This window comes from Epinephelus moara, chromosome 5 (assembly GCF_006386435.1).
Source record: "Epinephelus moara isolate mb chromosome 5, YSFRI_EMoa_1.0, whole genome shotgun sequence".
Taxonomy (NCBI): Eukaryota; Metazoa; Chordata; class Actinopteri; order Perciformes; family Serranidae; genus Epinephelus; species Epinephelus moara.
The window spans coordinates 38182267-38208094 of NC_065510.1; the positions used below are offsets into that span (position 1 = coordinate 38182267).

General features: G+C 40.3%; 2 protein-coding genes across 2 annotated transcripts; one reads left to right on the plus strand and one right to left on the minus strand.

Moving 5' to 3' along the window:
* Positions 1 to 155: 155 nt before the first annotated feature.
* Positions 156 to 10919, plus strand: LOC126390845 (uncharacterized). Its single transcript, XM_050045329.1, has 11 exons — positions 156 to 293; positions 717 to 865; positions 954 to 1110; positions 1698 to 2075; positions 3660 to 3941; positions 4034 to 4057; positions 4211 to 4312; positions 4413 to 4443; positions 4884 to 4933; positions 5452 to 5486; positions 9400 to 10919. Exons 1-11 carry the CDS (start codon positions 227 to 229, stop codon positions 9496 to 9498), a joined length of 1374 nt encoding a protein of 457 aa, XP_049901286.1. The 5' UTR covers positions 156 to 226; the 3' UTR covers positions 9499 to 10919.
* An 8524-nt stretch (positions 10920 to 19443) lies between these two features.
* misp3 (MISP family member 3) lies at positions 19444 to 25614 on the minus strand. Its single transcript, XM_050044926.1, has 3 exons — positions 24364 to 25614; positions 22118 to 22191; positions 19444 to 20779 (listed from the first exon to the last, which is right to left on the minus strand). Exons 1-3 carry the CDS (start codon positions 25502 to 25504, stop codon positions 20693 to 20695), a joined length of 1302 nt encoding a protein of 433 aa, XP_049900883.1. The 5' UTR covers positions 25505 to 25614; the 3' UTR covers positions 19444 to 20692.
* Positions 25615 to 25828: the final 214 nt, after the last annotated feature.

The window sequence follows — 25828 nt, forward strand, 5'->3', positions numbered from 1 at the left end:
ACATCTGGGTTACTAAGACACGAGGCTGCTATTTATTCTCATCATAACACACATCCGACCAGTGGACTCCAAAAAAGGAAGTGTGTTTACTGTTTCAACTTCCCCCGATCGTTATGCCTTCAAGAGGATGTGATGTGTGTTGAAAAAACAGAGAGAGGGAGAAAGAGAGCAGCCGTTGGTTGTAGGTGCTGTCTTGCTTGTACTCAGTCTTCTTCTTGAGTCAAAGATGCAGGTTGGTGGTGGACAGTCACTCTGGATATACACTCTGCTAATCACTTCTCTACAACTTTGGGGTAAGTACCATGCTACAGGTGTTTCTATTCTCATCGTTATTTCTTTTTTTTTGTCTAAAAACTGAAAGATATATAATATTGTTCTACCAGAAATGTGTATTTAATGATTTCTTTGGGGTTAAGAAGTTGTAAACAATGGGGAAACTGCCAGTAAATATTTTGTCATGAACACAAACATTTCTATCTGTTGTAAATTTACCAAATATTGAAGATAAAGGCAATTCCTCTATTTCTTGTTTTATGTTCAGTTGTAATTTTCACATCAGCTGCAATCACTGATTTGGTACAAAGTGAACGTCACCACATGTCGCAAACACAGCAGTGTTTTTTGTATTTCTGCTGTACTGTTGCTGCACTTCAAAAGGAATTTGTGAAATTCAACTGAATCTTACTGGATGTTATACCTTTCTCTGTCCTGCTTAGGAAGACTTTCAGCTTCCACTTCCTCTCCCGCTCTTCCGGCTCCTAAACTTGACATCTATTCGAGGTCAAAGGGCTCAGTGGTTCTGGTCTGTCGGGCCCCAGAGGGCCAACAAGGGTTTCATTTCATGTTGTACCGAGATAGAGACAAGGTGAATCTTTTTATGTAATGTTTTCTGTTGTGTCTTCCACTGGGCTCCTGTGGTTTTATTCTTTTCTGTGTTTCTCTCAATCATTGAGGTGGACTCTCAGGAGCTGCAGTCTGGTACTCAGGAGGCTCAGTTCACTGTGACGGTAAAGGAAGAGGATTCAGTCTGCTTCTTCTGCTGTCTGTACAAGGACCAGGGTGGTCGTTACAGTTTATTCAGTCCCTATTTGCAGGTGGAGCAGCCAAAAGGTGTGTAAATTTAAAAAACAACAACAATTTGACCCTCAGTTTATTGATGGAAGCTTTCACTCTGGCAAAATGGTAAACATTTTGAATTTCAACCTTAACTCTGGTCTAATATAGAGGACAACGCAGAGAGAACATGTGGTCTGGGCTGTACCTTTATATCTTATTAGCAATAGAGTTTGCAGAGTCAATCTGTTCAGTCTGCACCCAGTAGTGATTCTACATGTGGTATAAAATAACAAACACTCCCATCCGCCCCTCTCTAACCCTTAACACACACTGCTGCATGCAGGTGCTCTCTGTGGTCTCTTATTGTCCTCTGCTCTGTGGGTGTGTGTTGTGGTAGTTACATCCTGCACTTCATATAGAAACCACACACCCTGACACACACAAAAACATCAAACACAGTGTGTACTGGCTTACAGGGTTAACGGTTTGAGAGGAAAGTTTGGCTAGCAACTGTGGCAAATCAAGGTTGTTAGCATTATTGTAGGTTTTATTGACTTTTGTGCCAAGAAATGAAATATGTAAAAGTTACGAAGCCACAAAAATATAAAGATAGCTGTTTCTTTTTCATTTCCCTTTTCCAGATGCTACCCCCACACGCTCTGTGCCCTCTTTCCCTCCTCCAGTCTTGTCTGTGGAGCCCTCAACTGGTGTGGTGAAACGTGGGGAGGTGCTATCCTTCAGCTGCTTGGTCCCAAATCTACCCCAGTCTCAGTCAACCTATAACAAGAAACCAGTTACCTTCCTTTTGCTGAGAGCCTCTGAGCGCACAGCGGCGACATCTATCATACTCCAGCCTCAGGCCAGTCAGGTGTCAAAACCCGAACCCCAGCCAGGAGTCTTCACCGTGGGGCCAGTGAGGGGAGGTGAGGGGGGTGCGTACACCTGCCTCTACCAGATCGCCAAAAAACGGGGATTGGTAAATTCAACTGTCAGCAACATGGTTCAAGTTACTATTACAGGTGAGGTCCACATGAATTTTTACCCTGGAACAGCATCTGTGTTGTTTAACTTGTTACTATTGACTTCCTTTAAATCATTACTAAAATGTTTATAAACCTGATTTACATTAAGTGGATTTTTCTTCTGGTGAATTTGGTATATCTCAGTCAATTCAACTAGTTTTATTTGCATTTTCCCCAAAATATTATAATCTTTTATTGTTCTGGGATGTTTTGTTTTATATATCTTTTGACATTGTTTTGTGTTTTGGAATTAGATACTTGAACTATGATTATGCTGGCTGAAAATATTCCAGTTAGTTTAATTAATTACTGTATGCATGAATAAAATCAATAAAGGAAGTGAATGATAATGAGCATTTGTCAACAGATTTTAATGGAAACTATTTCATTGCTCACAAATGCTGTAACCAAGGCTCCAACTAACAATTATTTTGTTATTTCTCAAAGCTCAACTTGAAATATTTTAATTGCTTGTTTTGTCTGAACAGCAGTCCAAAACTCCCAAACTAACTGTGGTTACTATCATATCACTGTATCCTCATACATCCTCAGACATCTTACAAGAAAGCGTATACATCTAACAAATTAGAGCCTTACGAATTAGCGCCCTTACTGATAAGGTTAGGGAAAGAATCACAGTTGGGCGTCATTGTGTTATGCACTTCACTTAACATAAAGCTACATAGGTTAGGTTTTAGGAAAAGAATCATGGTTAGACATTGTAACATTATGCACTTAACGTTAAGTTATGAAGGGTAGGCTTCGGAAAAGAACCATGGTTAGACACTGTAACGTTATGCACTTAACGTTAAGTTACAAAAGGTAGGTTTCGGAAAAGAAACGTGGTTAGGTGTTGTAACGTTATGCACTTAAATTTAAGTTACGAAGGGTACGTTTAGGAAAAGAATCATGGTTAGGTGTTGTAACGTTATGCACTTAACATTAAGTTACAAAGGGTAGGTTTAGGAAAAGAATCATGGTTAGGTGTTGTAACGTTATGCACTTAACGTTAAGTTATGAAGGGTAGGTTTAGGAAAAGAATCATGGTTAGACGTCACGTCATGCACTTAATGTTAAGTTACGAAGGGTAGGTTTAGGAAAAGAATCATGGTTAGACGTAATGTTATGCACTTAACACAAAGTTACGATGGGTAGGTTGTCTTTGTTTGTCCCATCCATCATTCCAACCTGCCTTCCTTACGGGGACTTTCCCTCTCTATACTACTTCCATCTTTTCTCCTGTCAGCACATTGGTTACGTGCACGCAGACTTCACGATTACATGGGTTATATACGAATTCCAGTGCATTACTTTTCATTGTACAAACAATGTAGGAGAACAGCCTGATCATATAAGACAAGCAACAGATATTAACTAGTTTTTGAAAAGCTAAAACAAGTTTTTTTGCTGAAAGATTAAATGATTAATTGATTATCAAAATTGTTGGAAGAGTTATTTTCTGCCCAACAATAAATCAATTAATAATTACATTTCCAGTTCCGACACCTTGTTTATCCAATCTAGACACATGATTTATCAACACCTTTCACTAATGTTTCCTTTGATTTTGTTGGTTGCCAGATGCGTTGCCAGTCCCGACCCTTGTCCTCCAGCAGGACACAGACGTGTGGCATTTGCTCTGCACTGGGTCTCCTGCTTACCCCAGTGCTGTGTTCTCCCTCTACCTGGCTGATAATAAACTTGCTGTTGCCACTCACCATGCCACCTTGATCCAGCATCAGGCCGCCTTCCCAGTGCCTGTCCAGGAAGCTCCAGTGGCTTTGTACGAGTGCCAGTATGATGTCCTCCTAGGAGGGAAATGGAGCAACTCTGAGCGCAGCCTCCCTTTGGCTGTAACCAAAGGTGCAGATTTACAGTTGTTCTGTATGTGTTTAGTTTACTCGAGTGCTACATGACACAATATATAACTGTGTGCTTCTTTTATCATCTTCTAGGAAATCCCCCTCCTCCATCAACAGGTAGACCTTAAATAACATTATTTTATATGTAGTTTTATCTATTATGAATTTTGAGCTGCAGAAAGTTAAAGAAAGAAAGAAGACTTATACTCCAGTGACCATGAATGAAAATATTTCATATATCTCACAATAATGCTGGTGTGATGTCTGCAGATTGGTCCGGTGTTGACTGGCCTCTCATACTGGGCTCTTTCTCTGCTGTGGTATTGTTCCTCTGCTCAGTGGCACTCGTGGCTGTGGTGGCACACCGGAAAGGTACTTCACACATGAATCTTTGCATTTTCACATGATATACTGTCACAAATAGTCTTCCGTTGTGAAACTTACTATTTCCTCTCTTTCCTCTAATTTTAAGTTAAAGCAGCGGCTGAGGAGAAGAAGAAAAGGTATTGTGTTTTTAGTGCTCATGAGTCTTAAAGACCAGTAAATGATCACTGTGTTTGTATGTCCAGAATATTTTTGTCTTTCTAAATTTCATAAATTCATCATAAATGATTAAGACAGCGTGACACATGAGCAACATTTAGAGGCAGTGTTAACCACAAATATTTTCCATGAAGTATTCTGAACATGCAGTTTAAAATAGCTCAGAATTAGCTTGAATATGATATGTAGTTTAAAAATGTATAATGGTAAGCAGAGAAAAGTAGGTGCACTTTATTAATAACTCTCCAAAATACATTTGACATTATAAGCTTGCATTTACACAGCATTGCTTTGAGGTTATGTAATTGATTTTCATATGACTTGGTACATAAAACTCCTTATTGCATTGCATATAAATTGGTATTTTGGTATAAAGTGTTGCTGTGTTGAACTGTTTCAGACAGGAAGCACAGTTCTGGACTCACGTTCACGCGAAGGATCATGTTGTCGGTGAGTTCATGATCATATTTATAACTTGTTAAAGGTCCAGTGTGTAGGATTTGATGACATCTATTGGCAGAAGTGGTAGATGATATTCATGAGAATGTTTTGTGTTTGTTTTATACTCACCTGAAAATTAGAATCATTGTGTTTTTGTTACCTTAGAATCAACCGTTACACACGGTGCAGGTCTTCTTTGTTGTTTCTACAGTAGCAAAGAACCAAAAAATCAAACACCGGCTCTAGATAGGGCCATTCGCATTGTTGCATTTCGTGTCTGCCACTGTAGTTCTTCTACAAGCTTGGCACACGGAAGAAGGTTTTAAGTCTGCAACCCCACCGCTAAATGCCACTAAATCCTACATACTAGACACCTAACGCATTTAACGGCCTATCAATTCAATTCTCTTTGATTCCTCTGAGGTGATTTTAATATTTCTACAGTATATTGCATGGAAATAAAGAGAAATACTGACACAAACCACTGCTTGATAATGTGCTTGTTTTTCTTCTTCTTTGTTTTGCAGATCTTACACTCCCACGTGCAGGCTTCACATCTCAGGTAGTTATTAAATCAATACCCCATTTACCAATTGCCAGTAAAAATTATTGGATTTTCAGCTATGATTAAGCAAAAGCTTCCTTTTTGCCTTTGCACTTTCTTATTACAACACTTCGAGGTAAAGGATACGGTTGGCTGGCTTTTTATTATTGTCAGAAAATTCCTTGAATAGATCAAAACCAACAATGTGTTAGTCTATCACACACTCTTTCTGATTGTCTCAGACTGTCTGTGGCATTCAGCCTCAAGCCCATTAGTTCCTGATAAAGATATGAATCTAAAACAGCTGGACACAGCAGTCCTTGGCAAATGGTACTCAAACAGGAGCAAATAGTACATTTTTTGGAGACAAAAAAAAAAAGCAGTGGATTTATATAAATGTGATGGTTTGAGTATTTACAGCAGCAGGATGTTTAGATACACAGTATTTGTTCAATTCATAGCTGGTTTTGATCTTTAAAAGAGATCTGTTGACAATAACAAAACCATAGAATAAGACCAGACTTATTCTTTAAGAATGTTGAACGTTGCACTGACAACAGTATCCATTTTGACACAGGTCATGTGCAGTTTCCTGACATTAACCTTCCTCTTTCTTGTGGTATTTCTGTGGCCTCTACAGTATGTTTCTCCTGTAGGTTCACTTGGACAAACACTGTAAACTTCCCTGATCCCTTTGCTGTAAACAAACGCACGCACATACATGCACACACAGACACACATGTACACGCACACACACTGCAATTCACCAAGCATACTGTCAACCCACACATATGCCTCGTTAGTGCTAGCACAGGGTTTGGGTCTTCCTCTCATTAGCTGCAATCACTTTCATTAATTAGCTCAATGAAGGGCTCTCATTAAACTAAAGGCTCTCTCCAGGCGCTGTCTTTTTCTCTGTGCACTGTTACTGAACAGCCATCTTAGATAACAGACAGACACTGTCATCTCCAGCTGATGGAAAAACTAACCAGCTGTCATGAACTGAATATTTAATCTCAGATGTGTCTTGGCAGATCTGGAGTGTCCTTGTCTTACCTTCTACCTAAAGAGCAGCAATTTCACCAAGGATAGCAACTATTTTGGGTATATTTTTGTCAACTATCTCTTGTTTTATACACACAGTCACTGCACAGCAAAGAGACATGCAGTTTTTCAGTTTTTTTTATCATTACTCTATCAAACAGTGGCACTTCCAGAAAATCTACCAAAAATCTTGGTGTGGCACATCAAAACCAAAATCCACAACTGAATTTCAAGAACTCTGTTATGCTGTTCTGGTATATGGGCTTGTTGAAACCTCGTTGTTGAGAGTTAAGGAATCACATACTGATATACTTTGTTTTATTATTTTACAGTTAATGTAAAATAATAAAACAATAAAACACCCCTCAGGGACACTACTGCCATTAAAGAGAGATCAGCTGGAAGTGTATAACAACATTCATCAGCAGAGAAAGACTTGATTAGACTGATGATGTGAAGCATCTTCATTAAGTGTAGGCCCATAAGAAGAAAGGAGATAGGACAGCATCTCTCTGGAGTCTGAATGCTGGTGGTGATGAAGTGAAGCCTTTGTGCAATTGATCAAAACTTTTCGCTGACTCTCCGTGGACATACTGGAGGGAATGGTGGTGAAAGAAATAATTGTGGCTATATTTAAAAAGAAGCATCCAGCTTTAAAGACTGATTTGCTCTAGGAACGGGGGCAGAAACATCTTTAGTCTGTCAGAAATTGCAGATATAGTACCTAACTTAACTGATAGCGTGAGAAAGAAGAAGTGACAGATTAGTTTAGAACAAGAGGAAAAGCATAATGTAAGAGACAAGATATTCCTTAGTTAGTTTTTGCTAAAGCGTGATTTAAATAATCGTTAAACAATTATGCTGGAGATGAAGAATGCAGGCCTCATCATGTTCTGGGAGTATCAGAAATGGGAAATGTTTGATGTGATGTCTCAGCATTGATGACAGTGATACTACGTTATGAAATACCCAGTCTAGTGTGTTGAACTGCATTTTTTTTTTTTATCACTTATTTTTTATTGATAATTTCTACATCCACACACATACAAGACATACATGAACAACCCACAATCAAAACAATACAAAATAAGAATAATATTTGTTTGGGAGTTCCATCTTCAGCTGTTCATCCTTTGTCATAGTGTCTTCATCTAGATCAGTTGGTTCTGTCTGTCGTCTTTGTCGCTGTTTTTGGTTTTGAATAATGTCCATTTCTCCCACTTTTCTTCCAGCTGTGTTTGTTGTAGTCTCAGGCGATGTGTCAGTTTTTCCACTGTGTAAATTTCTTCTACTATCCCAATCCACTGATCCTGACAAGGAGGATCCACTTTACCCCATTTCCTCGTAATAGCTTTCTTACTGGCTATCAACAGTATTTTGATCAAATATCTATCCCTTACTCTTATTGTCTCTTTTATTACAGAGATATAGTGCCATGTAGCTCATAGGAATATCATACCCCAGTATCTTATAGTTACGTGTACAATTCTCCAAAACTTCAGTACTTTATGGCATTTCCAAAATATGTGTGGGTGGTCTGCATCCACTACTCCACATTTCCTCCAACATGGGAAGTCTGTGCCCTTATACTTATTCTTGACCTTGGGTGTAATGAAAGAACGAATCAAATTTTTCCAGGAAAATTCCCTCCATATCCGCGAATTGGTGGATGTCTGATGAGTTTTCCACATATCTTTCCAATCCTCATCCGATATTTTCCCGTTAAATTCTGATTCCCATTTTTATTTTATATACTTAGTTGAGTGTTTATTCGTCATCAATTTTTGGTATAAGGCAGATATGATTTAAAAAAATTTTCCATTGTAGGAATTTATTATAATTTGAATCACACCATTCATTTCCACGGAGGGATCCATCCTGATTTCTTTTTTGTAATAGTCTCTTAATTGTAGGTACCTGTAGAACTCATGCTTATCTAAATCATATCTGTCTTTCATGTTCCGGAAACTCTCCAGCTCCCCATCCTTCTATAAAGTGTACCATGCTGTGACTCCCTTGTTTACCCACCGTTTGAATCCTTTATCATACACTGCTGGTTTAAAATTACTGTCAAATGCTACCCATCTAAGCACATTTGTTTCTTTCTTTATCCTGTACTTTTTTAGTAATCTGAACCATAATTCCAGTGTTGGGTATTCTCCAAACTTTTTCTCCATGTCTTTCCACTTAGCTGTATAATCTGGTGTGCACCAGCATATAATATGCCTTAACTGGGCAGCATAAAAGTATTCTCTCAGTTTTGGGAGACCCATACCCCCTTTATCTTTTGGTAGCTGGAGAGTTTCATACCTAACACTAGGTTTTTTGCCTCCCCAAATAAACCTTGATATTATCTTGTCCCAGGTCACAAATTGCGTTTGGGGGACCTCTATTGGCAAGGACTGGAATAAATAAAGAAGTCTTCGTTGTACATTCATTTTGATAGTCTCGATTCTTGAGTTAAGATCTAGGGGTAAAGTGGACAATCTTTCAGTGTCTTTTTGTATCTCTTGACTTATCTTATTATAATTTGCTTTGTAAAGTTTAGATAGTCTTTTAGTGATGGTAACCCCCAGATATTTAATTTTCTTTATATTCCAACTGAAGTGATACGATTCCTTAATCTCTTTTGATGGGGTGTAATTAAGTGTTAAAATTTGTGTTTTTGAGACATTAATTTTATATCCCGAGTGATAACCGTACTTTTCTAGAAGATTCATCAATACAGGTAGTGATTTATATGTTGAACTGTTTTATTTTTTGATACCCAGACACAGGGAAACTTGTTAGAGAATAAAAGCAGTGGTATGATATGAAGTATGCCACAGGAAAGACATTTTTCTGAGGTCTTCAACAGCTTGTGTGTTTGTGTATGTTTTGTGTGCAGGAATGGGCCAATGTGGACACAACTACAGGGACAGGGTCCAGATCCCCTTTATGGAACTCGCTTTCCACATTCACAACTCCGATCCATCCGATCCATTAGAAATGTTTGTTTTTTCTCTCTCTCTGTCTTTCTCTCTCTCCATGTGTGTGTTTATACTTTATCTGAGTTTATCAATGTAGCATCAGTTGGAGTTACACAGCAGGACAGGAAGGGCTATTTCCTCAGTTCCTATTTCATGTGTAGCAGTAAAATTGTACAATTTGACAGGATATGATGTTTGTTTGATCTTACATGTTACTGAGCCAGGGAATCTAAATACAGATTGTATTGCTATTATTAAGCTTGTATCTGTTTTGTGAAAACCTAACCTTGTCTCTTACCTATAAGTTTACTTTAAGTTTATTCTTGACCTTACGGTTACAACAAAACAATCTCACAATGAGGTCTTTTTCCACAACAATCACCAGAAAAAAAAGTGTTGGCATTGTAAACCACAGACGCATTACATTTGCATGTTATATGTCGTAATTATGCAGAAATGTTGCGTTCCAACTACGCTGTGGTAAGGTTTATTGCACAAAACCACATGGTACAAAACAGCCGCATTTCCTGCCACAATACTGGAAAGAAACAGCAATGGGTAGCTGCGAAGCATCCATGTTTGGTGCCTAAAAATCAACTGGAAAAATGACAAAGGTTGCTACAAAACAGCCATGTTTGGTGTCTTAAAAGCCACTGGAAAAATCAGTGACCGGTCGCAACAAAAAAGCCATGTTTGATGCCTAAATAGCTGCTGGAAAAACGACAGGTTGCTACGAAACATCCATGTTTGCTGTCTAAAAAGCCGCTGGAAAAACAGCGACCAGTTGCTATGAAACACCCATGTTTGGTGCCTAAAAAGCTACTGGAAAAACAACGACAGGTTGCTACAAAACACCCATGTTTGTTGCCTAAAAAGCCGCAGGAAAATGACAGGTTGCTACGAAACATCCATGTTTGGTGTCTAAAAAGTTGCTGGGAAAAAAATTACCGGTTGCTACAAAACCCCCATGTTTGGTGCCTAAAAAGCCGCAGGAAAAACGACGTCAGGTTGCTACAAAACACCCATGTTTGCTGCTGAATAACAAACACCTCGATATCATACATATGAAACATGCAAATGTAATGTATTTGGGGTTTGCAAAAATGTGAAACCAACATTTCTTCTAGCTACTGGGCTGCCTTGAAGTAGCTGCTCAGGAACTCTCCATTACATTACAGGATCTTCATCAGCATGATGCAGTTTGAACGGACATCATAGTAGTAGATTGTTTTGTAGAAATCTATATAATCTACCTGTCTGACTGTTAGGCTACACCAAGATTACAACTTATTTTGAAGTGCTATTTGCAGATTGGCAGTGTACTCCTGCTTTATCAATTTTATGTCAAATCAAAGTCTGTACACTTTCAAACTATATATTGAACACTGAGCATTGTTTATGCAGTTACATTGTAATAATAAAGTTTATTTATATAGCACTTACTGTATCAAATCCAAATATTTCATAGTGCTTTAAAAGGAAAAAAATGTATACAAAGTCACATGCACATAATATGTAGATATTAGAATATGTATACATGTAACAGATGTATCACATGCATTCTGTTATGATTTGTCAAAAAAGAGACCCAGAAGCAGACTCAGGTAAGGAACAGCATTAAAGGGATATATATTAGGTTTAAGGGGGTGGAGGTGGAGATGAGAAAGGAGATGGTTGGCTGAAGCAGAGGGCAGGGAGTGTTGGGTAATGGCTGGAGAGGGTGAGGACTGGAGGGAGTGGCGTGGTTAGTTGGAAGGGCTGAGGGAATTGTAGAGGGAGAGCAGGCAGGCTGATGAGGAGGCTGACCAGTGAAGATGATCCTGGAGCAGAACAGAACAAGATTAGGCAGGGCAAAAACACTCAATGACTGTGGTAGATATACTGGAGCTTGATGAGGTTGATGGGAGGCAGGTGTGGATAATCAGCAGTAATCAGGAGCCATGAGAGAGCAGAGGAGTGTCATGCATACAGACACACGAAGACAGACAGGAGCCCCCAGGGGAGGGGAAAAACTGAGACTGGGACTGTGACACATACAGAGCATATACATACACACATAAATACACACATGCAAACCACAAGGCGATAAATAAACAAACAGGCCCTTTTTTTAAGTGATTAAAAAGAACACACTGATTCTGCAAATCAGGCAGGAGTTAAGGTTCCTTGACTGCAAAAGCTTGGTTCTTTTTGGTCTTACATGTTCAGATGGAAAGAGCAAACAGGTTCCTGCCTAAGGACCTCAGGGCAGAGTAATTCAAAATATAGTGTTGTATTTGTGAAGGAGAAATACAACTAACAACACGTACTGAAATTGTCTGGCTGTAGTTTTGCTAAATATTCTGCAGAGGGCACCGTTTAGATATAATTTGGATGTCAAAAACACACCTACAGTCCAGCACCACACAAAGAGATTTCATCCCTCATAATGACAAAACAGGTTGTGTGTTCAGTGGAACAATGAGTCATCCAGGTGTGTCCACAGTAATGCAACAGATGCTGATATGTGCTGCAGCTTATTTATTTACTTTACAATGTAATGATGGGACAAGCACGACCCCTAAAGACATAATGATTGAGCCCTACATCTACACTATATTCGTTGTTTTTTTTTTCTACATTGTAGGCGAATGTGCTGAGGCTTCAATACTGTGCGAAAGTAAGAAAGTGAAAGGACTCAGGAGAGAGAGACACCTCCCACCTGTTTGTGTAGTTTTTATGGTGGACAATAATTCAGCAGAGAAGGGCTGTCATTGTACTTTAGGAAGCAGCAGAGAGCCAACTCTGTATAAGTAGTGAGTTTTATTACATTTTACTGGTTTCTATAGCAGCACAAAACTTTCTGTCAGTCGCAGAAATACACAGAGGGGGATGTGTTTATTCATGTCTTTTTCAAACACACAGAAAAAACACTCCATGAAAACGTAGATGGATTCAAAGATCACATAGTCTGCTTGATTTGTCATGTCTGAGTCACCGTTTACTCTTCCTGTGCGGTCACACGCAAGCACACGCGCACACAGTGGAGATATTCAGCTCCAGATAATGGCATTCGGCTGATTTGTTTGAATAAGAGGCAGAATAAATGATAAGAGGCTTGAGGGATGTGATGAATTTAAGTGGCACCTTAATTTGCACCCACTGCTCTCTGGCTTCTGGCAGCCTCACCCTGTGTGTGCACATTGAACTATGAGTCAGGTCGATATTAAGTGACACCAGCAATCTTGAAACTCATGATAATTGCCCTTTTAATGCCACCCCATGCTGTGTATCAGCTAAAGGAGCGTATATGCAGAGGCTGAACATTAAGGTTTGTGCAGAGAGTGAGAGTTTTGGCAGCCAGTTTGGGTTTATACTTCAATATCCTCTGATGCAATGCACTTCATTAATTTAGTATGACTGAAGGGAGGATTTAGGTTGGGTGGCAAATTGTCTCTTATGATTATCTTTGATAGATTACGACAAAGAAAAACATTTTTGCTTTTTAAATTTTTCTGACCACTTTAGACACATTAGCTTAAGGCCTTTTGATGGCTGACAGTTCACTGCTCTCTGTCAGTAGCTTTACAGTAACACTCTGTAATATTAGGCAGACAGCCTTATGAAATAATTCACATTTCAAGGGCAAAAGCAAATGTGAGCTGATGAGTGGAATAATTTTGAAAGGCATGAAATTGAAGCACAATCCTTACAACTACTTTTAACCTTTTCGCACTTTTCACTGACTGCTAAGCAAATTGCATATGGTGAAAAAAACTGCAGCTACCTCCGTCTTAAATAATAATTTACCCACAAAATTATCATCAGATATTCGCTCCGTGTTACCTTAAATTTGTGAAGAAAACAGTTTTCTTGCAGAGTCTAAAAACAGAGAACATTTTGATGATTTAATCTAAAAAAGGACTCACATTTTGAAGCCTCGAGTTCGGCATTTTGGCCGATGTGTGTAAACATGTCCATTTGTGCTGTAAAGTTGGGCATTTTAACATGGGGGTCTACTGACTCGTTTTTGGAGCCACCCTCAAGTGGCCATTAGAGGAACTGCAGTTTTTGGCACTTAAAGCAATGGCTAAATTTTTCAGCCCCAGAGGTTGTTGTTTATTTAAAACACTACCTAATGAATAGTCTCATGTAAGAAGGGGGAAGTGCGTGCATTTGAACTCTGCTCAAGTGCACCATTCATCCGTGCCTGAGACTGTTGAGACTGATAACAGCCTGTATTGAGGATATGACTGGATAAACGAGTCTTGGCTTATTCTGCACGAGTTGTTTGAGAGTTTGTAAACAGATGTTTTCATATTGTTCTGCTATTATTACAGGGGGACCAACTTTTACATTAGTTCATCAAAAAATCTTCTCTGCTTTTGCATTCTTCTTTCATGGTGCAGTGTGCAAAAGAGTTTTCTTCACAAATTCACATAACATGGGGTGAGTGATTTATATGCAAATTATCATTTTGTGGGTGAAGTATTTTGTTTGTTATCAAGTCCATTTCTTTTATTTTCTGAGTTTTAGGAAATGACTGATTTAGGAGAGATATTGTCATCAACCATGTATTTGTCACTTGTTTAAAGAAGATATGTTTTTTAAGACACAGTAACTGACAAAATAACACATTGATTGACCCATTCTTACATAAGGTAGAGATGTGTGTTTGCAGTGAATAAGCATTAAATAGGTCCTCTCTCCTCTCTATACAGTAAAACACAGACTGCATGAAATTCGCTGTTATGTTGATTCTCTGTGACTCAGTTCTGCCATTTTATTCCCCCTTCTCTCGAACATCAAAGCAACACAACACACACCCACGTGAAGCATTATGATATGCAAAAGGCCCATATGTGAGGAAATCAAAAGAATAATCTCTGAATCTCCTTAACTGACTGTTGACCGTGCACTCACATATAACACATTGTGACTGGAGGCCTGTGGGTATAGCATCAAACACATACAACAGTGACTGAATGTCTTGTGATTGCACAGACAGATGTGAAATTGGCCGTTTAGCACATACATAAAGGGATGTTTTTCATGACTATAGCCACACTGTTCTCGCTACAGTGTAGAGTGTCATCTTCTGTAACATGGAGGCAGTGGTGAAAGTATTCAGATCCTCTGTGTAAAAATAGCAATACTGCAATAAAATCAACCAGCAGAGCTAATTAACACTTCTTTATATACTGTTGGGTAGTATAATTGAAAACAACATAACATATTTTATATGGTATTTACATATATTGCAAGGTTTATACTAACTATACAGTAGCTGTCAAATATTGTGGAATAAAACAGAGCAGTACAAAATAAAAAGTTAAATAGTTTTTCCTTGCACAGCACTGAAACTTTTTTTCCTGCAAAGATGGAATTTGATACCAATTATATGGTAAATAGAAAAAAAAGTGTTAATTGGTTTCACCTGCAAATAATCAGTTTAACTTCATTCCTAGTGTAACCTCGAGGGTTTTAGTCAGTGCACAGAAAGTCAGCTGAGGATACTGAACCAATGTATCCTCAAACAATGGTTCGTGTATCTAACCAATAAGCGCCCCACGAATGGAGTAGTCACATTATGTACTTAACATAAAATTATGTGCTCAATGTGAAGTTACAGAGGTTAGGTTGAAGGGAGGGTAGGGTTGCTTATAAGCCCTTTGGGCTTTATGATCTTTGTTGCACATTTTAACTGTTTTTTACTGCTCTTTCTTCCTGAATGTATGTTTGTAAGTGCAAACAACAATAAACAAACAAATAAACAAAAGGAAACATGAGTCATCATCATGTTTTGTATTTAATACAAAGTTATGTACTTAACATAAAATTACATACTTAAAGAGTAACTAAACCCTAAAACCATTTTTTTCAGCTGATAATCATTGTTTCTGGTTGTATAGTAGTGTAACTGACTGATCCTGCTCAAAATCTTGACAGTTTAGTGCAAACTGTTGAAAATCTACATTTTATTTTAAAAATGTGGTGTGGAGTGCCCTCTACAGCTTGAAACCTGGTTACTACATTTGAATTTACATTACATTACATTGAAGGCGAATGATTCTTTTTCGAGGCGAATGACGTCACTAACCGTCCACGCTAAAGCCTGCCCTCCTCCCTTTACTCCTCCTCCCCTTACTATAAAACCATTCTGTCCGCAGTTATCAAACTGATAGCGAGTAGGTTGGATCACAGCAGAGAGAGTAGTAGAGCAGAGAGAATAGCTAGTAATTTGTCTTATTGTATTGTTAGCATAGTGTATTTTAGTGTAGGTTATCAGTTAGTAGTGTGTTTATAGTATTTAGGTTAGTTGGTCAAGGAGAGGCGCAGAGGCTCAGGAGTATATGTGTGGGGCGGCAAGGGAGGGAGGGGTGGATGGCCGCTGCGCCGTGAGAGAGAGCCGAGCCTCGGGGGTATATGTGCGGGGCGGCGAGGGAGGAAGGGAGGGATGGATGGATGCGGTGGGCTGCTGCGCGGTGAGCCCAGGCTCCCAGAGAGGGAGAAATAGAACCAAGTAGGATAAAATAAGTCAAAGTGTGGAGAAGGGGACCGGCTGAGCTCAGGCCGCCTTCCCTTCTGCCCGTGTGACACAGTTAGGGGGGGTTTTCCAAGCCACCATCGGCACAATGAAAAGCCCTCTCTCCTCTCCCCGCAGCGAGGGACAATCTTCACCCCCCCGCCTCACCTCCGCCTTTTGAAATCAAGCTGTGGGCGGAGTAATGCCCAGAGAGGGGGGTTTAGTTCCCCTTTAATGTAAAGTTAGGTAGGTTAGGTTTAGGAAAATAAACACTGTTGGGCATCAGCACGTATGTAAAGTTACGTAGGTAAGGTTTATAAAAGTAAAGTTACGTAGGTTAGGTTTAGGGAAAGACACATGGTTGGGCATTTTCACGTGAAGCACTATGTTATGTACTTAATGTAAAATTACGTACTTAACGTAAAGTTACATAGGATAGGTTTATGAAAGGAAAGTTATTGGTAAAGGGAAGTAAAATTATATAAATTAGGTTTAGGAAAAGAATCATGGTGATGACTTACCTTCAAATAACTCAATGTTTACTTGGTTGCACACAGGACACAAACACTGGTCTCCTGGGGGAAGTCCTGTGCTGTTTGACCCATTCATGACCCCAGACTGCTCACTGTTTTTACCACTTCCGTCTTCACTCTTGTTAGCTTGTTAGGCTGTCTGATTACGTGGGCTATAAATTAAATACTGGTTTATGGTTACGTAGGTCATATACGAATTCTGGTGCATTACTTTTTGTAGGTTTATGTAAGAACAGTGCATGACAGCAGCTGACTGAACATACAATGTAACATACATAAGGTAAAGTTTGATAAATGAATGATGAATAAATCATTATGTGGCTTTATTTGAGCTTTAATTTCAAGGAATACAATAAAGTGTTGCAAATATTTCCCTACAAAATGTAGTAAAAATAACAGAAAATGGCGGCACTCAAGCATGTACAAGTACCTTAAAATTATCCCTAATTACAGTGCTTGAGCAAATGCACTTAGTAACATTTCACCACTGCAAAGGAGAGCTAATCTTTACACACACGCACACGACAAACACACACTCATTTGAGCACACAAAGGCACTCACATATCATACACATATTACAATAAATCCAAAATCACACACACACACACACACACACACACACACACACACACACACACACACACACACACACACACACCACACACACACACACACATCCTCTTCACTTCCTCTCATACTTTTGTCCCCTTGACAAAGAGGCTTCATAAGAGCACCGGCTAATCCTCCAAACGCCGACTGTCTCACACAATGCTGCTTCGATGACTTTGTGCCAGCAGGACTTTGGAGGACGGTGATAATGAAATATCATGGAAATGAGTCTGCAACTGAGCAGGTGATAGACAGGTGTGCAGGTTTATTTTTGGGTCACCACATTTGACAAGCAGCCAGATTAGATATCAGAGAGGGATCACTTAGAAAGTACAATGCACCCTGTGCTGCCATATTTGATTATCTGAGCATAAAAAAATAATCTTTGACTCTGACATTATTTCTAGGTAGCAAAACAGAAACCATACTGTGTGTTACATCACTTGCTGATACCAAGACTGCTGGTGATGTATCATTATACCTGACAGTGTGGCAATGTGAGGGAAACTGCCTCGTGAGGAATGAAGCTTATTAATAATTTTGAGCACTTAAGTTGCTTCAGCTCCACCATAATAATGTACTGGCAATGTCACTGGGCTGCGTCCAGTCAGAATGAGGTGATGAATTATTCACAGGAGATTGGAAGGTCACTAAAGCGTGGTCTGCTGATCTCACCTACACACACATGCAAACACCACACACATACACACACACACGCACGCACGCACGCACACACAAAGGTCCACTGTGGCAATTATGCTGCTTAATTTTGGCAAAGCCTCCACCTTCTTCCAAAGCTGTATCCATGGTGACGCATTTTCTTTTTGACCACCAACAGTGTGAGGCAGACCATCATGGACATACAGTGTCTGTATAAGCAAAAGGTGTATAGTGTATAAAGCTTATTACAAGCTGCAACAACATTGTGCCGGCTGGTATTGTTTTCACCTTGTGAGTTTGTGTGTGTTTGTGTGTGTGTGTGTGTGTGTGTGTGTGTGTCACCATGGCAAAATGTGGTCCTAGTGACGCAATTCCCTCTAATTCCCAGGTTGTCAAATACCGAAACTCTGTCACGTCCCTCTGCGTCTCGTAGTGTAGTATGGTGCACCCTTTAGCACCGTTATGTGACACACTTTCTGTGTAACACACACTGTAACACGTGGTTAATGCTGTGAAATGGTCACAGTGGGTCTTAAGCAAAAAATCTAGTTGGTTAGGTTTAAAAAAAAAGATCATATAATGAGTTCAAATGTGATCATTGGTTCTGTAACAATAATGTAACATGATGATAATATGTCACGTGAGTGATGTCAGTGTGCCACGACCGTATGCAAACTACATAAAGTTACATTAAAACAACACTGACTTTATTTTCACACTGGACAGCAACTGCAGTCTCTTGGGTGAAAGTCCTGTTTTGTTTGACCCAACCCATCTCCCCTCTTTTCCACCCTACACAGACTTTTGCGCTCTTTATACTGCGTCAGTTCAAGTATTGCTGTAGATGGGTTTATAGTGGAATTAGTTGAAAACCTGGTGCGGCTCATGAAGACGCTAAAGGGTGCCTTTGGTATCGATATCACATGCTGAGGGTTCACAGAAGCTGTTTTGAGCATGTTATATGTCTGCCTGTCTGTCTGGGGACAGATTTTGTCACCATGATCACGTCACAACTGTGCAAGATGCAGTCACAAAAATTTACAGGTGTCTTCAGATCAAAATGAAGTTTGATATGAAATATGGATGTGAGCCAACCAAGGGGGCCAGAAGTAGGGGGGTAGGAAGTAGGAAAAGGGGACATTGCAGCTGGAGTGATCCCATCACAAGATGGTCTCTAGTATTATATCTATACATTTTAATTTTAGCTTATTTTTAAATTTTGTTGTTTTTTTTCTTCAAAATCTTGTTTCTTGTCACTTGTCCCCCTTTTCCTTTGCTTTTAAGTCTTGTAACGACTGAATTTCCATCATGTGGGATTACTGTAATTAAGTTTATCTTAAAGAAAATAAGTATTAGTTGTGTGTATGTGCTAACCAGTCAAGCCCTGAAAGAAAAACTGCACACATGTGGCTCTATTAAGGACTTCAACCAACCTTAATTAGTTTAATTTTAGGCTGCTGCTGTCATGCGTTAGTAGACTAAAGCTAAATATTTTGCAGTCACATAATTGTTCAGTTCGATATATAAAAAAGAAAAATAAAGGAGAGACCCTTAATTGTGTCAATTTTCATTCCAAAATATTAATTTACTTTATCATTTGAAAAATGTTACAAGTCTAAACAACATATAGCATAATATTTAAGCATTAGGTTTGTATGATTTTCTATCATTCAGCTCTGAAACCCAGATCAATGTTGTGCTTTTTGAAGAAGGTGCCTTATTGCACTATGATCCGGCTCTCAGAGTGATGCATGAAACATAACAAAAGAAGGAGTCATTCATGGATTACAACTGGTACAATCATTTCGATTACTGGCCTATATACACTGAGTTACCAGTTTATTAGGAACACTTCAACAATATGATCAAAAACAGAAATGCTGAAATGAATTCTCTTTGTGGAGAAGGTCATGTTTTAGTGAGTGTTGGTGTTGCACTGGACTCCATTATGCTGAGAGGTGTTTCCAACTTTTGTCCCTTCACATGTGTGTAAGTGGAGATTCATTATAATGCAGTCAAATATAATCCTAACACTGACTACTGCCTCTAAAATGACCACAGAGTTGAATCAGCAACTCCCTGAAACTGTCAATAAAAAACTGAACAGACTGAGCTACACAAAGGCAGGGTTTATTGCATGGCTATTGTATGGGATTGCATTAGATTGTACAAGTGTAATAAACTAGTAACTCAGTGTAAGACATCATTAAAGGCATAAAACAGGTGATGACACATTGTTCTCCTAGCTGCCTATGGTACCACTCAATCTTGGGACTACAGATGGAAATTAGCAGTTATTGCTAAATCTGGTGCAACCATCTCCTCATCTCTTGTAAATGATTAATGCTATTGCACACTGTCCCTTGATAAACTAAATAAACTAAACTAAACTAAATCTATTTTTGTCAACAAATAACGACTTATTATAATTTAAGAAAAAAATCAAATTGTAAAGAACTTCATTAAAGTTTGAAAATCCACTTCTTACTGAATTTACATTTTTCTTTTCTCCAGTGCAGTGTTATTATTTTTTTTTTGTGTGCCATTTTTACATTCATTAGTCTCACAGTTTTCCAGCACCAGAAACAGGCCAAGTACTTATTCAGTAATAGGTGGGCCCTCTTCCTTCTTTTTCTCTCCTCCTGGCTGAATTGACTCTTCAGGGTTTTCAGTCCACCATCAATCCTTTTCCTTGCTCCCAATCCTCCTGACCCCCTTTCAAGCCTCAATCCCTGACCTCTTTCTCGCTTCACATTCTCTCTTTCCTCCTCTGTCTGCTCCCACTTTCCTTAGGCTGCTTTCCTTTTCATCTCACAGTCTTTCAGTCCTCCACTTTAAAAAAAACCCCCAAAAACTACAGGTCTCGGTTAACCTTCATCCCTCCTTCAGTGCACTCTGTCTCCTCAGTCATCTTCATTGCTGTGTCCGTTGACTAGGCCTGACTCCCAGCGTTGCACCAGAGGGGTCTTCTGTCTGGGGGTTCGGGGACTCTGTGTGAAAATATGGGACAGCAGGAGTAAGTGGTGATTGCAAGGTAAGAGAGAAGGCAGACAGAATGTTGCATGTGAAAGCGGGAGGGGAAAAAAGAAAGAGAATTAAAGAGTAGAAACATCAGATGTGTGGGAGCAGGAGATAAGATCAATAAGCCAACACAGGCCAAAAAAAGGACCATAAAGATAAAAAGAGAGGGATGAAATTATTTCCTCTAGAGGACATCCCTTTGGATGAGCATCATTAGCTCTGTAAGTCAGAGGGAGGTTAATGCGACTGTGATCCAAGGCTGTGTTCTGTGTGACTCAGTCAACAACTGAGGCCAATTTCTCCTGCAATCCTCCGTTTGCTCCTGAACCCTAATCAGGACCCAGGTTGGTGTAGAGAGCTGATAACCAACCAGCAGGGAGACAGAAAGAGAGAGAGGGCTAGACGCACAAGGCAGGGAGAGGAAAGAGAGCAAAACGTTGCTAATGCCAACGTCAAACTAAAGCGTGCGGCTAAAGCCCGGCATATCAATGCCAAACTGAATTAAAGAGCTAAAGCCACGGAGCAGCACTCAACTCTAATCAGAGATACCGCAGTTTCAAAGAGATGCAAGACCCACAAGGCAGGTAACGGAAATCAGTGAGATTGTCAATTGACTTTTCTCTTTCTCCACCATTGACTGTACACACACACACACACAGACACACACACACAATCCTGCCCCCCCCACCACACACACACACACACACACACACACACACACACACACACACACACACACACACACACACACACTCTACAAACTCAGCCTCTCCCTCCCTCTCTGTCTCAGGGCTGTTTGCCTTCATCCCTTATCTATAAAGATAAGCTCCTTACTGTGTGTTCAGTATGTTATCAGATGTCTGTGGCCCATATTTGGTGCAAACGAGATGCTGACATCCTCCCAAGAGCCTTTCTTCATTGGACCCTTTACAATCCAGTGCAGTTATAAACATGCGTTCATATTCATGCTGCTGAGAGAAACTGCACCCCCAAAGTGACATTGCAATTTATATGTGTCTCAGTTGAAGAAGCTTTGTAATTGTGGAACCTGATATCCTTTTAGCTTCACTCGAGGAAGACACAGAAGGGTGATTTGCCTACATTTACATGTCCTATACCAAGTGCGCCTGATAGGTAGGGTGAGTGTGTTAATCTTATAAAGCAAAAAATACTTAATTAATATCACTCTGAGGCCTGGTGTTTTTCCACATGGTCAGATTTCCAGAAAATCACAGCAAGGAGTCATATTAAAGAAATTTTAATGTCTAAACTTCACTGCAATAGGATGACTGACAATGCTGACTCACCTCCGGTCGGTTAATCTTCTCCTCTTCAGCCTGGGCCGGGGGCCACATGCTGAACTTGCCAACTGACTGGCGTGCTGCAATAGAGAGAAAGAATAAAAAGTGGGTGCAGGCAGGATGAGAGAGAGCGGGGTAGCAATGAGGCAAAGGTGTTCCTGGGTTTTGTTTGTGCTCTACAATGTAAGCAATAAAGCCTCCTTGAATCAAATTAAAAGTGAACATGAAGCAGCGGAGAGGAATGCCGTGGGAATTAAGCAAATGAAATGTGTTTGATACGACATGAACTTGGTGAAAGAGAAACAAAAAGTAGGCTCCAGGAATAAAGGAGGAATATGAAAAAGGTTGCATAACGCTTTGTCTATAAAACAATACACCAATGTTTGTTTCCCAGCACTGAGTCATGGTCATTCATGTTCCGTAGATGCAAACCCTGATTGGTTTGTCACACAGTTGTTAAACCTACAATGACTGGTGACACTGTCATTCACATACAGCCACCACAACAATACACTGGCAACCCTTCCTGCCAACGCAATGCACACAAACATACTGTACAGCAGTCTGTTGTCTGATACACCCACACCCCTTCATTTACTCCACCCATCACGTTACAAATGTGTTCATTTGACTTTACTATAAACTGGACGTCATCAGTGGCATCAAAGGAAATTTTTCATGTGGGTGGCCAGATGGGGCCACGGGACATCTTAAGGTGGCACACCAAAACCAAAAGCCATAACTAGATTTCAAGAATTCGATTATGCTACTTCAGTGTAATACCTGTACAGCTAACATTTTGAGTTCGAGAACAATCCTGTTTTAATCCGTCATGTATCTATGCATGTTAGGCAATTCATTGTTTTTCAATAGGCTGGTTTCCCTTTTCCTTAAAAAGACAAACATACAGCTTTAATTTGAGGAAGTACATTGATTGAGAGGAACAAACATTTACTGGGAACAAGCTTTCAAAAGTTTAGAGGAGACTTGTGGGTACCCATAGAACTGTATCAGGGCGGCCATGGCCCCTTCTTGCCCCCTCTTGGGAGTGCCACTGCCTATAATGACTGACACTGACACTGTTATTCATATACACCAAAAAAACACAACCTATCTTGCCAATATAATGCACACAAACATATTGTACAGTAGTCTGTTATCTGATGGACCCCTCAGACCTGCCAGATGAACTCAAGCACCCCTTGATCGACACCACCCATCATGTTCCAAATGTGTTTATTTGAATTTACTTTAAACAAGACGTTAATTAACACTTAGTTATAGAAAAGTTGCTTTAATACAATTTAACTCCAGTGGTTAATGTTTAGGCCATGTTTGCACACATTTCAATTTGTGCTACACTTAAGCTATTTATTCATCACTTTTAACTACTGTATCTGTTTCAGCTGACTGCTGACTGTCCTTCTCTGTTCGCTGGCTACTTTTCTTTCAAATACTCAATTGCAACATGTTCAGGTGTTACATTTGACTGAACATGTGGATGTATATGTTAATCAAATTGTAATTCATATACATATCTATATAGAGAGATATTAATTAGTTGAGCAAATCCGCAGTCTTCCTATATAGCCGCTGGCAACCCTGGTTGTGAATCGCTGCTACATGATATGCACACAATGCCAGCAAAGTTAAAAAATACCAGAGATGCATATTAATAACTTGTCCTCTCCGTAGGCTTATTGGCAACACTGTACTTCACATTTGCTCTTGTTGTCGTAAGTCTCTAACTCTTTATCACTCTGAGAACTAAAAAAAAACCAAGTTGTTTGCACTTTTTGAACGCTTCATCCCGAAATTGGACTCTCCCAACGCACTCCCTTCTTGCTGACACAATAAAGTGTCGAGATATGACTCGAGACTTTTTTTCACCTCAGCTCTTGCAATTAATATGACAGACTAGATGCTTTATTTATTGTGGAGTTACAGACTTTTATTTTCTTGTCGGCCAGCTTATGGTCTCCAGTGCAAAATTATTGCTCATAACAGCTAACACTGATTTCGGAAGCTATTTTGAGGTTTTCCACTGACCATGAGAAAAATGAAATAATGTGCTCGCCGGGCTGTTTCAGGGGGTTTTCATCATCTCACCACAGATATAAAAAATTGCACACAAACCCCTACACAAGCATCTGTACACACAAACACATTGTCTGTGTGGGCGAAAGCAGAATCAATCAAACCCTGCAACACACACACTTTTAGCTCTAGTCTAAACTTAGCGCTACACTAACCTGCTGTGGGTCTAGTACCCCCTCTGGATGATGAGCCAGGTGAGTCAGGAACAGCCAGTCCATTCAGTGAAGAAGAGGACAACGTGGGACTCTTTCCTTCTGTGCTGACAGGCCTCTCTCCCCCTCCTCTTCCTCCTCCTACCCCCCCTCCTTTTGCACCCTCTGTGCCCCCATACAGACTGATCCTCTGCTTGTGAAGCTCCTTCTCCCTCTCTTGGGCCTCCCGGATGTCCTGCTCCACTTTAACTCCATTTGTTGAGGAGCGCAGTTTAAAAAAGGGGTTCTCCTTGGGTGCCACCTCCTCCTCTTCCCTCTCCTCCTTTTCCTGCTCTCTCACTTCAATCCCACCATGTCCTCCTGTCCTGGATGATGAGATATTAAGGCTTCCAGAGTCGACGACAGTCTCTGGTTTGGCGTGGTAGAGCTTCTGTGCTGGGACACTCAGATTGTTCTCTAGGATGATAACCTGACAGGCTGTCCCCTCAGAGAACCCTGGTCCTTGGGGAGTTAAAGAAGTAGAACCCCCTCCTTTGGCTAAGTTTGGGCTCTGCGTGGGGCTCCTCTCCACATATGAGCCTTCTATGGTGGATGCCTGCGATGAGTTGTCCTCCAAGGTTGAAATGTCACTGGCGGAGGACCAGGATGTGGTCTTACTCCTGGCTGGCACAGTCAAAGTTGAGTCATTGGGTTTCTGAAAGGCCTCAAAAAGCTGTTTCCTCTCTTTGAGTCGGCGTACAGTGCCTTTGTCGTAGACACCTGGAAGTTTCCCAAGCTTGACCAGATCCTGCTCCCTCTGGACCTCCGCATGGATGTCATGCTGCATCTTTTTGCCTGCAAACTGCCTGTCTTTGCCTTGACACCTCTCAGACTTAGCAGTTATTGACTGGCAGAGAACAGTTTTCCTTAAAGGGATCTCTACATACTCTGGGGAGGTGGGTGGGTTTGGAAGCCCCCTGGACCTTCTCAGGCTGTGCTCACGCTCTATAGCCCGTCGGATCTCCCTCTCAATGGGAGTCTCTTTAAGTGCAGGTGCTGGGGTACCTGTAGCAATGGTGGTGTTGCCCTCCAAAGTGCTGCATGGGGAGAAGTCTGCTGAAACTCCACTGTCACTCTGGCTATCATCGCATGAGTCACTCTCCATCCTGGTGTGTTTAGAAGACACAAAGCTGTGTTTTTCTGTCTTCAGCTCTTGTGTATGGACTGTTTTTGAAAATTTTAAAAGTCCTCTGCCGTGCTGCTGCTCAACCGCCTTGTTCCTCTCAAGTCCACACTCCTTCTGCCCTCCCTCGCCACTTGTTTGCTTGCTTTCTCCCTCTGTCCTCCCCCCCGCCCTGCTGTGCCTTTCTCTCACAGCTATAACACAACCAGAGCCTTGAGAAGTTGCCCCGCCCTGATTGGACAGCTCCATGGCAACAGCCGACAAAGGTGAAGAGCTCTGGCCAAGCACCTGTTGTGCAGCTTCCTG

Coding starts and splice junctions, on each gene's coding strand:
- misp3 (XM_050044926.1), bottom strand. CDS start 25,504: ATGGAGAGTGACTCATGCGATGATAGCCAGAGTGACAGTGGAGTTTCA. Junction 22,192..24,363: donor GGGTACTAGACCCACAGCAG/GTTAGTGTAGCG, acceptor TCTCTATTGCAG/CACGCCAGTCAGTTGGCAAG. Junction 20,780..22,117: donor AGAAGATTAACCGACCGGAG/GTGAGTCAGCAT, acceptor ATTTTCACACAG/AGTCCCCGAACCCCCAGACA.
- LOC126390845 (XM_050045329.1), top strand. CDS start 227: ATGCAGGTTGGTGGTGGACAGTCACTCTGGATATACACTCTGCTAATC. Junction 4,058..4,210: donor TCCCCCTCCTCCATCAACAG/GTAGACCTTAAA, acceptor TGATGTCTGCAG/ATTGGTCCGGTGTTGACTGG. Junction 5,487..9,399: donor GTGCAGGCTTCACATCTCAG/GTAGTTATTAAA, acceptor TTTTGTGTGCAG/GAATGGGCCAATGTGGACAC.